This window comes from Cygnus atratus, chromosome 28 (genome assembly GCF_013377495.2).
Source record: "Cygnus atratus isolate AKBS03 ecotype Queensland, Australia chromosome 28, CAtr_DNAZoo_HiC_assembly, whole genome shotgun sequence".
Lineage (NCBI taxonomy): Eukaryota > Metazoa > Chordata > Aves > Anseriformes > Anatidae > Cygnus > Cygnus atratus.
The window spans coordinates 757,309-772,152 of NC_066389.1; the positions used below are offsets into that span (position 1 = coordinate 757,309).

The 14,844-nt window shown below is 50.2% G+C and overlaps 1 protein-coding gene across 1 annotated transcript; it reads right to left on the bottom strand.

Moving 5' to 3' along the window:
- Window positions 1-258: 258 nt before the first annotated feature.
- Window positions 259-1,929, bottom strand: LOC118258604 (loricrin-like). The gene is made up of 3 exons (XM_050715878.1): window positions 1,815-1,929; window positions 492-1,745; window positions 259-419 (listed from the first exon to the last, which is right to left on the bottom strand). Exons 1-3 carry the CDS (start codon window positions 1,927-1,929, stop codon window positions 259-261), a joined length of 1,530 nt encoding a protein of 509 aa, XP_050571835.1.
- Window positions 1,930-14,844: the final 12,915 nt, after the last annotated feature.

Here is a 14,844-nt window from a genome sequence, read left to right on the forward strand (position 1 = left end):
GATGCATTACTCACTATCTGAAAGCAAACAGGGAACTGACAAAGGATAAAAGCAACGTTGCAAAAACAGTTCTTTTTATATGCAGTATTTTTTTTATTTCACATTACAATGAAGGGTGACAGAAGTCTTCTGGGAGTTCACAGCACAGCGATGGTGCATGAGGGGAAGAGAAGAGATGAGGACACGCTGGAAGGAAATGGGCAAGCTTGTAAGACAGAGGCAGGGCTGTTGGTGCTGAGCGCCGAGCTGCCAGGGCTGTTACTTGTGGCTGGGGGGCCAGGGGCAGGCCTGCTTGGTCTGATGGCCCTGGGTGCTGGGAATGACAATGGGGCATTTCTGCCGCATGGACTGGGAGGACCCGCCACTGCCTCCGCTGGAGCCCCCACTGCAGCAGCATCCTGAGGAGCCACCTCCTCCACCTCCAGAGCTCACAATGATCTTCTGGCCAGATCCTCCACTGCTGCTGCTGGATCCTCCTCCCATGCTGTAGCCTGAGGAGCCCCCACCGCAGCATCCAGAGGATCCACCGCTGCTGCTTCCACCTCCAACAATTATTATCTTGCCTCCTGATGATCCACCACTGCTGGATCCTCCACCGCAGCACCCAGAGGAACCACCACTGCCTCCACCTCCAATAATGCTCTTTGATCCTGAAGAGCCACCACTGCTGTATCCTCCTCCCATGCCATAGCCAGAAGAGCTCCCACCGCAACATCCAGATGACCCTCCACTGCTCCCACCTCCTACAACTATGATCTTGCCTCCTGATGACCCACCACTGCTGGATCCACCACCACAGCACCCAGAGGACCCTCCACTGCTTCCACCTCCAATAATGCTCTTTGATCCTGAAGAGCCACCGCTGCTGTATCCTCCTCCCATGCCGTAGCCAGAGGAGCCTCCACCACAGCATCCGGAGGACCCTCCACTGCCTCCACCTGTAATAATGCTCTTTGATCCTGAAGAGCCACCACTGCTATATCCTCCTCCCATGCCAGAGCCAGAGGAGCCCCCACCACAGCACCCAGAGGATCCACCGCTGCTGCTTCCACCTCCTACAACTATGATCTTGCCACTCGAAGCCCCTCCACTGCTGGATCCACCACCGCAGCACCCAGAGGACCCTCCACTGCCTCCACCTCCAATAATGCTCTTTGATCCTGAAGAGCCACCACTGCTATATCCTCCTCCCATGCCAGAGGCAGAGGAGCCTCCACTGCAGCACCCAGAGGATCCACCGCTGCTGCTTCCACCTCCTACAATTATGATCTTGCCTCCTGATGACCCACCACTGCTGGATCCACCACCACAGCACCCAGAGGACCCTCCACTGCTTCCACCTCCAATAATGCTCTTTGATCCTGAAGAGCCACCGCTGCTGTATCCTCCTCCCATGCCGTAGCCAGAGGAGCCTCCACCACAGCATCCGGAGGACCCTCCACTGCCTCCACCTCCAATAATGCTCTTTGATCCTGAAGAGCCACCACTGCTATATCCTCCTCCCATGCCAGAGCCAGAGGAGCCTCCACTGCAGCACCCGGAGGATCCACCGCTGCTGCTTCCACCTCCTACAATTATGATCTTGCCTCCTGATGACCCACCACTGCTGGATCCACCACCGCAGCACCCAGAGGACCCTCCACTGCCTCCACCTCCAATTATGCTCTTTGATCCTGAAGAGCCACCGCTGCTGTATCCTCCTCCCATGCCGTAGCCTGAGGAGCCCCCACTGCAGCAGGAGCCCCCTCCTCCACCGCCGGAGCTCACAATGACCTGGGCAGAGCCCCCGCTGCCACCTCCGCAGCAAGAGGAACCCTGCGCCTGGTAGCTGGAGGAGCTGCCCCCGTGGCAGCACGAGCCCCCGCTGTGGCACCCCCCGGACTGGGAGGACGTCTCATGGCAGCCTCCGGAGCTCTGTCGGGAGCACATCTTTGAGCAGTGACCCTGCAAGGAAGAGCATGCTTGTTACCCAAAGGAGGCCACTGCTGTCACACGGACCCCAGGCAGCAGCACCAGTGTGCTACTTCAAGCAGAGCCTCTAGAGTCACCGAATGCCCTTTCCTTTACATACTTTGTCATCCATCCATCCCAATCACATGTAAAGCCTTTTGCTGACAGGAGAGCTCCAGATTACTAATCAGCCATTCATTTAGAGTCTTTTATCTCATAGATGTTCCATCTGGATCTATATCCTCCTGGAACACTATTTCTAGTATTATGGGATGATCCTGCTTCTGCTGATATCCACAAAAAAACTTAAATTCATCAAAGCAACCTTCCTGACCTTCAAGCCACCACCCATCAGGCATACTTCACCAAAGCATTTCTGTTTTGTAAGCACAAATATCCGAGTAGCATCGCTCCCTTCAGCAGAAATGGACTTACCCTTCCCTGTTCTGGCAACACAGAGAGCAGAGCAAAGCTGAGCGAATGGAGCACCTGGGAGACTCAGCAACTTTTATACCGTTTCTAGTTTTCCTAATTGGGATGTGAGGCATCCAGAGGAATGGCGATGGGTGTATTTATGAAACAAACTGTTCTCCATCAACCCACTTGTCCTGACTCATCGAATCAGATCAATGCCTCTCCAGTGCATCACTTCCTAGGCTACTTGAAGTCTGGCCGTGGATAGTCTGGTCGTGTGAGCTCTACACCGTGGTTGAGGGCGAAGGCTGGGGCCATGGGGCTGCAGCTAGAGCCCCCCACCCGCACTGGGAGAGGCTGATGGGGTGGTGGGTGGCAGCTGAAGTGACCCTGTGTTTATCGTACGTGATGGGCTATGGAGATGCCCAAGGGAAAGGAGAGAGCTGCACTGATTAGGACTGCAGCCATGGGGCAGCAGAGGGGGGCAGAAGGTTCCCCATGCCTGGACTACCCCAGCACGCCTGTCCTGCCTGCGCTGTGATGTCCCTTGCAGGAGGGGACGCTGCCCCTTGCAGGAGGGGTGAAGGCATCCAGCCAGGTGCTTGGGCAGGGGGTCCGGGCTCCAGTCCCTGCCTGCCCATTGGTGCAGCTGGCTGGACTCCTCACATCCTGATTGGTGCAGGCTGGATGCTCTGGGCACTGATTGGTGCAGGCTGGATCCCCTGGATGGGCAGGCAGGGGATGGGGTACTCCTGTGCCAGCCTGGGGTGTGGTGGCCGAGCTGGGTGCGGGGGCTGAAGCTGGGACAGCAACAGGGACACCTCACTGTCACCTCGGCTCCCCAGGACCTCTCGCTCCAATATTTACCCTCAAAGGCTATTTTTTCTTTTAAACGTTAACTTGCCAGCCTGCTTGAAGCAGTAGTAAATGGGAGTGGAGAGGCCAAGCTGTCTGCCAGAATGTTTATTTCCATTCCATATTACAACTGCTAATTGCCAGAATATACCACATCAAAGAAAGCACTTCCCATAGGGAAACTCCCACTGAAGACTCATACCTGGAGCGATGTTTTACTCCTGCATGAATGAGGAGCTCCCTATTTGCTCCAGGCTCAACATCTCCGCCCTTGGAGGTGCTGCCTACAGTCCTGCCCCTGCTGCTGGCTGTACCAGGGGGTCAGAACTGGAGCCGGGGTTTGACAGACCCCTCGTTTCTCTCCCAGCAGCTGCTTGGTGCATCTGTGACCACTGAGAGCTCCTTCACTGTGCATGTGCAAGGGGCTCAGCCTCACACCTGTAATGCTGCCTTGCAATCCTTTGTGCTACAGGGTAAGAGTTTTTGCATCTTTCCTCTCCTAACTTATCTACACCTTCCTCTGGCATTTCATGGTATCTGGGTGAGGTAGAGAGACTGCTTGCAATATTTAACTTTGTGGGACCTTGTCTGATGGGTTAGGGTCAGGTGTAGTAATTGACATTAAAAGATGACCTGAAATATTTACAGAATCCAAGATCTCTTCTACAGTGGGTTTTCAATGCATTTGTGCTCTGGAGTTTTATTACAACATCACCTCAGAAGAAAATCATCATAAGGGAAATAACGCAAAATACATGGTGTAAAACAAAATCAAACCACTCAGACACTGAAGCTCTCTAGAGCAGCAAGTTTTATTATCTTGTGCAAGTGTTAGAATGTCGAGGCAGAAAATGGACATATCAAACAACCTGCATCAAGGCGCAAGTTACTGATACACACCACCAGAGGTTCCGGTCATCTGGAGAGGTGAAGAGAAATATTCCAATGAAGAGGAGAAAGAAATCACACGGGTATTTTTACATTTAATAGAGAAAGAAATAAATGTGACGTTTACATTCTGGGCTTTCTTGTTACAAGGTTCTCTTCTAACGCCACTACTTATGTTTAGTCTGTGGTGGCCAGGAGATTGGTTGGGTCTGCTGCTGAATGGACATACCCCCAGAGCTCGACGAACCACCTCCACCAGCACCTCCTCCAAAAGAAGAGGAACCCTGGCTCTGGCCAGAACCACCTCCTCCAATAATACAGATGGATCCTTGGCCCTGGTGGCCAGAACCACCTCCTCCTCCTCCACCACCTCCACCTCCACCAATAATGCAGACGGGTCCTTGGCCTTGGTGGCCAGACCCACCTCCTCCACCTCCTCCTCCTCCTCCACCTATGCAGATGGGTCCTTGGCTCTGGTGGCCAGAACCACCTCCTCCTCCTCCTCCTCCACCTCCACCAATAATGCAGACGGGTCCTTGGCCTTGGTGGCCAGAACCATCTCCCCCACCTCCACCTCCTCCTCCACCTATGCAGATGGGTCCTTGGCTCTGGTGGCCAGAACCACCTCCTCCTCCTCCTCCACCAATAATGCAGACAGGTACTTGGCCTTGGTGGCCAGAACCACCACCTCCTCCTCCTCCTCCTCCACCTCCACCAATAATACAGACAGGTCCTTGGCCTTGGTGGCCAGACCCACCTCCTCCTCCTCCTTCTCCTCCACCAATGCAGATTGGTCCTTGGCTCTGGTGGCCAGAACCACCACCTCCTCCTCCTCCTCCACCAATGCAGATGGGTCCTTGGCCCTGGTGACCGGAACCACCTCCTCCGCCTCCTCCTCCTCCTCCTCCACCAATAATGCAGATTGGTCCTTGGCCCTGGTGGCCAGAACCACCTCCTCCTCCTTTTCCTCCTCCTCCTCCACCAATGCAGATGGGTCCTTGGCTCTGGTGGCCAGAACCACCTCCTCCTCCTCCTCCTCCTCCCCCTCCACCTCCTCCTCCTCCACCTCCACCAATAATGCAGACGGATCCTTGGCCCTGGTGGCCAGAACCACCTCCTCCTCCTTTTCCTCCTCCTCCTCCACCAATGCAGATTGGTCCATGGCTCTGGTGGCCAGAACCACCTCCTCCTCCTCCTCCTCCACCTCCACCAATGCAGATGGGTCCCTGACTCTGGTGGCCAGAACCACCTCCTCCTCCACCAATAATGCAGATGGATCCTTGGCCCTGGTGGCCAGAACCACCTCCACCTCCTCCACCCATGCCGCCACCTCCAATGCAGATGGGGCCTTGGCTTTGGTGGCTGTAACCTCCTCCACCTCCACCACCACCACCGCCACCTCCTCCAATAATGCAGATGGGTTCTTGTCCTTGGTGGCCTGACCCACTGCCACCACCACTTCCACCACCGATGGATCCTTGGCTCTGGTGGCCTGAAGATCCTCCTCCTCCTCCTCCTCCAAAGGAAGATGATGACATGTGGGTCTGGTAGATAGCACCACCACCGCTGCCGCTTCCTCCACTGTGGCAGGACGATCCCTGGATCTGGTATCCTATAGAGCCTCCACCCCCACTGGAGTGGCAGGATCCTCCTCCACCACCACCATGGCATGAACCTCCTCCACCACCACCGCCATGGCATCCACCAGACTGCTCAGAGATCCCTTGTCCGTCGCCCTTCTGCTGATGGGAGCCCATCATCGCAGGCACCAGAGAGCCCTCCAAGAGAAAGAAAAACAGACCTTAGCAAATGCAGAGGGAGGAAAACTTGTGTTACTGTCCCTCCCCTTCCCCTTCCAAAGTCAGGCTGATTGATGAAAATATCTCCTCTTCCCTTTCTGCCCCCCAGCCACCACTGATAGCTAATGCAAAAGGGAACTGCCATCCTCAGAAATGTATAACTCAAAAAAGAAACCAGAAAGGGCCTGGGAAGTTTTCAGCTCATTCCGTATCCCTTGATCAGGTCTTCCTCAGGGCCTTCTCTACCCATACATAACTGTTTTTTATTTATTTTTTTTTCCCTAGGACAGGTGCAACTGTAATAATTCCTTAACTGTTCTTTCTAACAGGAAGCTGCCAGAGTGGCATTCCACTGGAAGAGGCACGCAAGGCTGTGGTACACCAGAATTACCCTTATCCAAGTGTGGTTTGGGAATTTTGAAAGGGTTGTAATGCTCAGTGTTAGTATTCCATGTCAGACAAGAAACAAAGAACATGGCTCATCATTTCCACAATAACTCCATTGCACTTTGAAATCCTTCAATCTTGGGTTCAAAAGGGCACAGTGACTGTTTTATTTCTTCTTAAAAATTTATAAGATATAGCAGCAGCCTATGGAAAAGATAATAGCTGTGCAAATACAAGCTACACAAAATTTCAGCAGAATGTGCTAGGCCACCAGCTGCTCAGTGGTGGCTTGTACCCAAGGCTGAAACCTGCAGAGATGTTGTGGAGTTTGAGCACTTTGGGCACTTAATCCCCACTACAGCTCACACCTTTGTCTGCTGGCAGTAGTAATTTATATTCCTTTGACAGGCAAGTGACACCTCTCTTAATGAAAAGGTTCTACAGGTCAGCAGGTTGATGTCTCCAAACACGCAAAAAAAAAAAAAAAGAAACAAAAAAAAAAAGAAAAAGAGAAAGAGAACCCTTTAGATGAAATTTAGATGAAAGCCTGGAAAAACTTCCATTTTGGTTTTTAGTTCCTTTGTTTTCCCATGCTTTGCTAAGTACCTGCAAGAACTCTTTCTTTTTCCCATGCTTTTTCTTATAGTATATTCCAGTAATATTTCAGAGCTGCCTATATGCAGCAGTTGCACATGCTGTTAAGTGCAGGCAAAAGAAAGGGCCTCCAAAGATGATTCTTTCTGTCTCAGCTCTCCCTCTTTTCTGTATAATTAAGTAATGAGTCATTAGAACAAAAACTATTGCCTGTAAATAAGGAGCAATTTTTGGACTATGAGACCCAAAAGCCATATTTACTCCCACCTTTTCCAGCTGAGTATTTCAAGGCTAATCAGACAAGTTAATTTTCAGCAGCAGCATGAAATGCCTTACCGTGTCCCACAGCACGAACCAGTGGAAAGAAGTCAAATGGAGTGAGGAAACCTGGTATGTGAGAACTTTTATATAGTATCTAGTCCTCCTCTTGGAAGGAAACAGTGATTGATTTATTTATGTGCCAAACCCAACCACAACTACCCACTTACTTGGCATAATCTTGGGCTTGTCATTTCTGATTGATATCTCCATTCCACCACCTCTTTTATTTTCAGCTATATTCAAGTCACCGGATGGCTCCACCTACTACAAGTAGAGTGAAGAAACTGGGAAAATCAAACATGTTCTTGGGTTTTCAGAAAAAAACAAGTGATTTACTTTCACATCCCCCCTACACAGGTTCAACAGTCCTGTAATAAGAAATGAGAGGGGTGAAAAAAAGGAACTTTAGTCTTTATAGGCATAGGAAATCTCTTTCTCATTCAAGAAGATGCTTCTGAACACTCAGACATGACTCCAGCATGTTATTATTTTGTGTTGTAACTGGCAGACTGGTAGGAGTATATTATACGTTTCTAATGACACCCACGGTATAGCCAGGGGCGGTAGGGACACACACTGGACTCCAGCCTCCCCAAATGACAGCGCATACCTTTACAGCCAGAGCCTGAAGTTATGCAAACCTGGGAGGCTCCAGCTGCTCTATAGCCTTGGAAAATTTGACCTATAGAAAAAAAGAGGGGGAAAAAAAACAGCCAAAGGAGCAGTGAAGTGGTATTTGTGCAGAATTTCAGGAGTGTCAGAGCACCTGGGTTAGGACTGTGACCTTTTTTTCTTCTACCCCATGGGCTTGCAGAGACCTTGACGCATGAGCGGAGGGACTGGCTGCCCCCTCAGTGGTTATGGACACGAGCCAGCAGTGCTGCAAGAGCACAGCCACCACACGCTGCCACGTCTCGGGAGCCACGCACAGCCCTGCAGATGCCAGAAGAGCCAGGTTTTCCCTCGGGGTAGTGGATTTTCAAAACCTCATCGGTACTTCCCAAGTTTTTGCATAGACAGTGCCTGACATAGCCTGGGGTGTTAAGACATGGCCAGCTTACACAATTTTAGTGTTAAAGAAAGTCCAAAAGTTATTTCATCGCTATGTTAACTGGTAGTTATATACACAATGACAAAGATGCTCTGGGCATTGGGTGTTCTGTCATAGGCAGGATGATCGTGACAGAAAAGGAGTAGCTTTGAAATGGGGCAGGACTGTACTGGGAGTTTAATTCTAGCTGGCAGATAAATTATTTATTAAACTGTGCTTAAAACTCTTGGGAGCATATGAGAATAGGAAAAGCCCTTCTTGCAGGGAGAGTATCATATTTTTGCAGGTTGCATGCAGTATTTTGCTGCATTTACTCACGGGTTAAGAGATAAAAGGGGTCACCTTTGTCATTCTCCTCCTGCAGCACTTCATCCCTTAACTGCAAGGGCCACAGGGGACTTCACAGTCAATATAGTTTGTCACTCTCTGGAATTATGACACAAACTGGAATTATGACAAACAGTGAGCTCTTCCAGTAAAACCCTCCAGCAAGCTTTCAAGTACTGGAAGGATCCTTCACTCAGAGCTGATGGGGGCAGCTGTATCTTGTTTTGGTTCAGAGCCACGCTTCTCAATGGAGAGCTGCAGGCTGTGCCACCTGGAGTCTCTGCTATGTGCCTCCTTGCTTGCTTTGCCCAGGTGCATTTCCTGCCCTGGAGCAGAGGATCTGCTCAGCCTTATCTCATCTTGGTGCTTGCACCTCTCAGCTGATCTCTGCCAGCAGCACCATCAGCCTCACGGAGCCCCAGCCTGGAAGTCACCCTGCCAAGGAGAAGGCGAGCGACCCTTTCCACAGAGCATGGTGCTCTGCTGAAGGCTCTCACCTGAAAGGAAACTCACGGGACAGCTGGGGGCTTTCACCTGTAAGGGGCCTGAAAAGATGGCCCATTAGAAACCTTTTGGAAGCCTATCAGCTACCCTGAGTTTTCAAAGACTTGGACAAACCTGTAATTTGGAAAGCTATTCTGGATGAAAACCAAGAACTCTTAACTATTCATATTGCTAGTGTGTTTTCTTTCATTTATCCTGGCAAGGAGACAGAGGATAACTGTTGGGGCTGTAGTTGAGGACGGCAGCATCCTGCAACCTTGCTGGGGAAGTACTGGGTATGAGGCATGCAAGGCTGAGGCAGAACACCTGCCTACATCTGCAGCTTTTGCAAGAGGCACTTCCAAAGCAGGTCATCACTGCTGACCAAGAGGAGCCCAGAAGACGTACTGAAGCCACTGTCCCCAGTGTTCCTTGCTCTGTGCTGCTCCTGAGACGTCCTGCACAAGCTCCTCATTTGCATCGGGCTGCTTGCAAGCATGTGGATGAGTATCCCAGTGGGTAGAACCTAATACAGTTAAATAAAAATCACCTCCCCTTCCCACCCAGTCTTCTGCTGAGTTTTCGTGTACTATTTCTTACAGTACAGCTGCTATGTTTACCCCTAGAAACACTCAGCTGGGACCACACCACTGCTAATGTGATGGAGACAGAACAGCAGGTGATATCAAAGCCCCTTTGTGGAGAGGTAAGTAGGGCAGGGAAGATAGAAGTCAAAGGATTCACTGTTTGTCTGAAAACCAAATTAAGGGCTGTGGTTGTACTGTATACTTAGCATATCTAGAACAGCTTGTTTATCTCTGCTATTAAGATCAAGGACAGTCAGGACGCAGTAGTAAGAGGTTTAGCGTGTTCTGGCACATAAAAGACACGTCCTGGGGTTTTAGGTACATGTCCTGGGAAACAAGGCGTAACAAACCTTAGCTTGGTTGCTCTAAATGAGGCTTGTTAGCTTGGCTGGATAGGTCAAAGCAACACAGAGCTGCTGACACACTGACAGTTTGTTAAAGGAACAAGCAGTAAAACATTATATTGCCAAACTGTTAAGAGATGGCAAGAAAATCAGAATCTGGCACCACCTTCCTGCATTTCAACATCAAAGTTAAGTGCTCACATTCACTGAAATGAGCTCTACAGTTAGCCTCAGTCCCAGCTGAGCCATCTGAGGTCTGTAATCTGTTATAAAAGTGTTTTGCTTCCAACCAACTGCTCCTTCATGTTACTGAAGATCCCTTTTCCCAGGCCCATAAATAGGAGTCTCAGTACTGAGACTGAGAATCAAAGCAGAATTATGTCCCCATTTTATGCACAGGGGAGAGTAATTTGGGAAAGTCTGAAACCTGGGAGTTAAACCAGAGCTTCAAAACCTCAGTCCAATGCCTCAGCCCCAGACAAAGCCCTCCTTAGTGACAGAAAATCCCGCTGCAGAGCCAGAGCTCCCCAGCATTTGGATGTTAGGGCTCTTTTCAGGTGATTTAATAGAGACCCTGAAGAACATTGTGTGCACTACAAAGCACAGATTGTAGCTATCAGAGTTGTAGCAGGAGGGTGGAGTATAATTGCCACAAAGGCGCACATTCCCACAGTGCATTTGCTCAGTACCTCCTGATTACATCCTCTGCGTGGGCTATGAGAGGTGTGATCCTCACATCCGTCCTGATTGTAGGAAAGGGCCACACTTCTGCCTGGTGACGGGTAGCAGATGGGCTGGATGCAACCAAGGCACACTGCAGACTGAGGCAGTCTGGAGCCCTTGGATTACTTTCTGTTTAATTCTCTATTCCAGCCATGCTTTTTGCACATTGCAGGGTGGAAGCAGGAGGAAGCAGGTGTAAGAACTGGTCAGATGGAGGAGAATCTTTCCCTCCATATAAACCATCTTTCCCCTAAGCCCTCAGTTTCTCTCTCACTAAGTCAATATGATAAAACATTTAATAAAATGGCCTAACATACTAAACACCTGCAATGTCCAGCACCCCCACAACATACATAAGGCACTGTGGGGTCTGTAGGCAGCCCTATACCAGCATGGTGGACACAAAGCTTGGCATACCCTTTGCAGCTCGCAGGGCTCCAGGAGCTTGGCATCTCCCCTGAGACCACAAATTGCTCGGAGCCTTTTGGACTCGATAGTCCTCAGGAAGAGAAGGAAGTGATCCCCAGCGTTCAGTGATCCCCAGCGTTCAGAACAGCTTTCTCTCTCTCCACCAGCTCACTGCTGCCCAAGCAAGACCTGTCCCCACTGCCAGATGGCTTGGCAACTGGCTGACAGCCTCTGTTGGTGCCCAGCACTGATGCCATGTGTTGCTTGGGGTGGCAGCTTTTGCTCTGGTGTCAGCAGACCCCGGGCCCGAGGACAGGGATCCACCTCTGCTGAGCACACAGAGATTTTCTTCTTCCTTTTGCTGCCCATTTCCTCACTCTGCATCTCCTCAGACCAGGCACAGCCTGCTGCTCTACCTACTTAATCCTTGGTGTCAGATGGGTGCAGGAGGCGGAAAGGAAGGATTATTTTAAATCTGGAAGTGTTTCTACCTCCACCTCTTGCATTCTGCTTCTATTTTGGGGATGAGAGCTTTCAAGCCTTTGCCCTCCTTTCTGCCAGCTCTTCTCCTAAGACCCTCCACTGAGAAATTGCCCTTTTTGCTTATGATTGTACTTAACCATCCGCGATCTTAGCGAGGGCTCTTTCTGCAAGTCCTAGACACGCAGCATGCTTTATGTCGCTCTGCCAAGGAATGTGAAAACAGTGGTGATAAGGTCAGTATACCCCAAGAAGAACTTTCCCCAACAATTAATATATAACGGCTTTGGCAACTCAACTGTCCAGCCAGGGGTTCCTTTCCTGGTTTCACTTTTGTCTGGCCCCTGCAGTTTGCCACATACATTAAGGCCAGGGCCACACCCTCTTTCAGTTTTCCTCTTTCCTGCATCCTGGTTCCTCATTCTTCTGAAGCCCATTGGGAAATGATCAGTGCTACAGTGGGAATTGGGGAGTTACGAAATGGGATGACTTGGGCCTGCCCGACCAGTAGCAGCAGCACCAGCCCAGCACCGCAGCTTTGTGATGGCATGCAGCAACGCTCATGCTAACACGGCTTGCCCTGACTTTAAATCCCAGCTGTTAGAGTGGCTGTGTCAAAGAAATGTCCTTCAGATCAAAAGGTTTCTGACTGCTGTTTAAAAACTCTCAATGTCTGGTAGTGAGCATGCTTCGACACTGCACTTGGAGTCTGCTGGATACCAAAGAGCTGATCCCCTCAAGTGTTTTTTGACTGTCCATATATCAAAGTTCTATACTTCACTTTGTACCTAAACCAAACTTAGATCATGCAGTAAATGCTTTACCAAACAAAAGAAGGAAACTTTTTTTATTTTTTTGGTTACTTCCTTCTTTCAACCGATGTTTGCTGAATGTGGTAAGAGATGGTAGCATGGGCAAACAAATGTTTACTTTTAAATTATTAAACATCTAAAAAATCTGAAAAAGTGCAGCATCATTTAGAAAAAATTATACATGGGACTTCACTGTTTGCTCTGGCATATCAAGACAGGCCTCAACCTAGAAAGAAGTCTTACCAAGTAAGATGGCAACAGATAAAGCAAAAAGGAGGTTAAGCCAAAATTGAGCAACAGCCCTGCTACATTAAATATGCAGATCTCTTATCACTCCCACAGTCTCATCACTGAGGGATTTTGTAACAACAGCAAAAGCTGGAGCACAAAGGGGAGCATGAAGCGAGGCGCGGTGGCACCAGTGGCGGCGGGCACTGTGCCTGCATCGCTGCCCTTCCACTCCCCGGGACCACAACGCAATGAACTCGGGCACGAGCATTGCGGCTTGTGATGATGAGGGGCACAGTGATGTATCCTACACCAGGGTCTGCCCCACGAGGAAGCACCTGGTTTCTGAAAGCTTGTCCTTGCTTTGCTTGCACGTGCACGGCAGCCAGCAGAGCCTGAGCATCAAGTGATCAAAATCCTACAAGCATGAGCTACCTTCCTTCTTCCAGCATCAGTCCTTGCCCTGTGTGGTTTCTATAACTCCACTTCCAGTCAAATGAGCACACTGGACATATTAAATGCTGACCAGAGGTACCCCAAGACCATTCTTGCCTTGTTTGGTGTGGGAAAGACCATTTCCTTTTGTTTCCAGATGGGAAATAAGATACGGATGGGACCACCAGCCCGCACCCACCCTGGAGCCCCGTGGGGTGGCCAAACGCAGAGACGTCACCTGTCACGCTGGACTTCCTGCCCCACCGATAAGGGAAAATGTGGCTTGCCAGGCAATTACGGGTCATTCTCACTGGAGGTGACTAACTTGTCCAGCTCAGGACTGTGGCTCAGAGGCATCCACGTTTTTGGAAACGTGGCACGTGACAGGACATTTATGGGAAGTGTCCAGCATCTGGCTGCTGCCCAACCTGCTGGCACTGACCACAAGCAATATTTTAACATACTTCCAAGCTTTAATGAAGCTATACCTGGGTTATAGCAGTGCAAGAAGAGACTTCATGCACTGGCAGCTCATTTACACAGCAGGCTCTCCTTATAGGAGGTAATTCTGGTGTTTCCCAGTAAGCCCAAGGAGGTGGTTCTTGTGCTATTAAGTCAGCCTTTCAAGATCTTCTGAAGGAGAACAGCATCCAGTAAATGGAGCAAGAAACCCATGTATTTCTGTCTTGTTTCACTATCCACAGCACTAAAAACCGGAGCAAATCTTCACTTTATCCTACTTTTCCCCAAGCCTTTTGTCCCCCATGCACAGCACCCCACGGGGCTGGCTCTGAGGATGCTCTGGTGGTCTCAGGGCGATGGCCGCTCCCGGAAAGGCCCAGCCGAACCTCTGGCAGCAAGCATTTTTCTCATTCTCTCCTCTCCAACGGGGAGTAGGAGCATTTCTGAGATGCCAGGAGAGCCTGCGTGAAGAACATGTCATTTGTCACCCAGGCATCAGCAGCACTCCAAGTGCGTCACGGCCAACCTCATTTCGGTGTCCAGCAGGGACCCGTGGCGACGATGACTGTGAGCAGGACCAACTCCTCGGGAAGGCAGTCAGAGCTGCTCATCACCTGACAAGTCCAACTGCATAGCTTCCTATTTTTATGACCCACCCAGCTGTTTAGTTGGTCATCTGCCCAGTTTTTACCTATGACACAGATGCAGCTTCCTTCCCATACTATTCAGCTGGTTTGCGCCAGCCCATTAAAATTACAGTCATCAAAAGGAAAGTCTTAATTGCTCCATTCATTATCATCCGTGGTCATATCCGACAGTTAGCTTATTTGCCTGGGAACTCCCACAGGCTTCACAAGAGATTGTAGGCTGGTCTGATAAGGCGAGGACAGTTGGAATGAGGAATGCAACCAACAGAGGACCTTCTCCAAGGACCCCAGCTCAAGGAACCACTTGGGCATTTATTGACCATGGATGGCCCCTGTGCCTTCATTTGGGCGAGTTCAGAACCGACACCAATTTAAAGTTGACAAGTTCAGAACAGGGAGGAGCATAATGGCTCCAAAATAATAAAATATGGAGCATTTCTCCTTCACCCACAGGCAATTCTTAGTTACTGCGTGAGGATGGCAGTAGAGGACAGCAAAACCACAGCTTGTTTTATAGGACAGAACCAAAAGATGTTCTACATGGGGTAGGGACACCTCCAGAAGGTCTCCCTTTATCTCCTACTTTGGGATGGGAGGTGACCCCCTGTACAGCTGTATGGCAATGTATGCAGCCAGCCCCCCCCCCCCC

Coding starts and splice junctions, on each gene's coding strand:
- LOC118258604 (XM_050715878.1), bottom strand. CDS start 1,929: ATGTGCTCCCGACAGAGCTCCGGAGGCTGCCATGAGACGTCCTCCCAG. Junction 1,746..1,814: donor CTCCAGCTACCAGGCGCAGG/GTTCCTCTTGCT, acceptor GCGGTGGAGGAG/GGGGCTCCTGCTGCAGTGGG. Junction 420..491: donor CTGCGGTGGGGGCTCCTCAG/GCTACAGCATGG, acceptor TGAGCTCTGGAG/GTGGAGGAGGTGGCTCCTCA.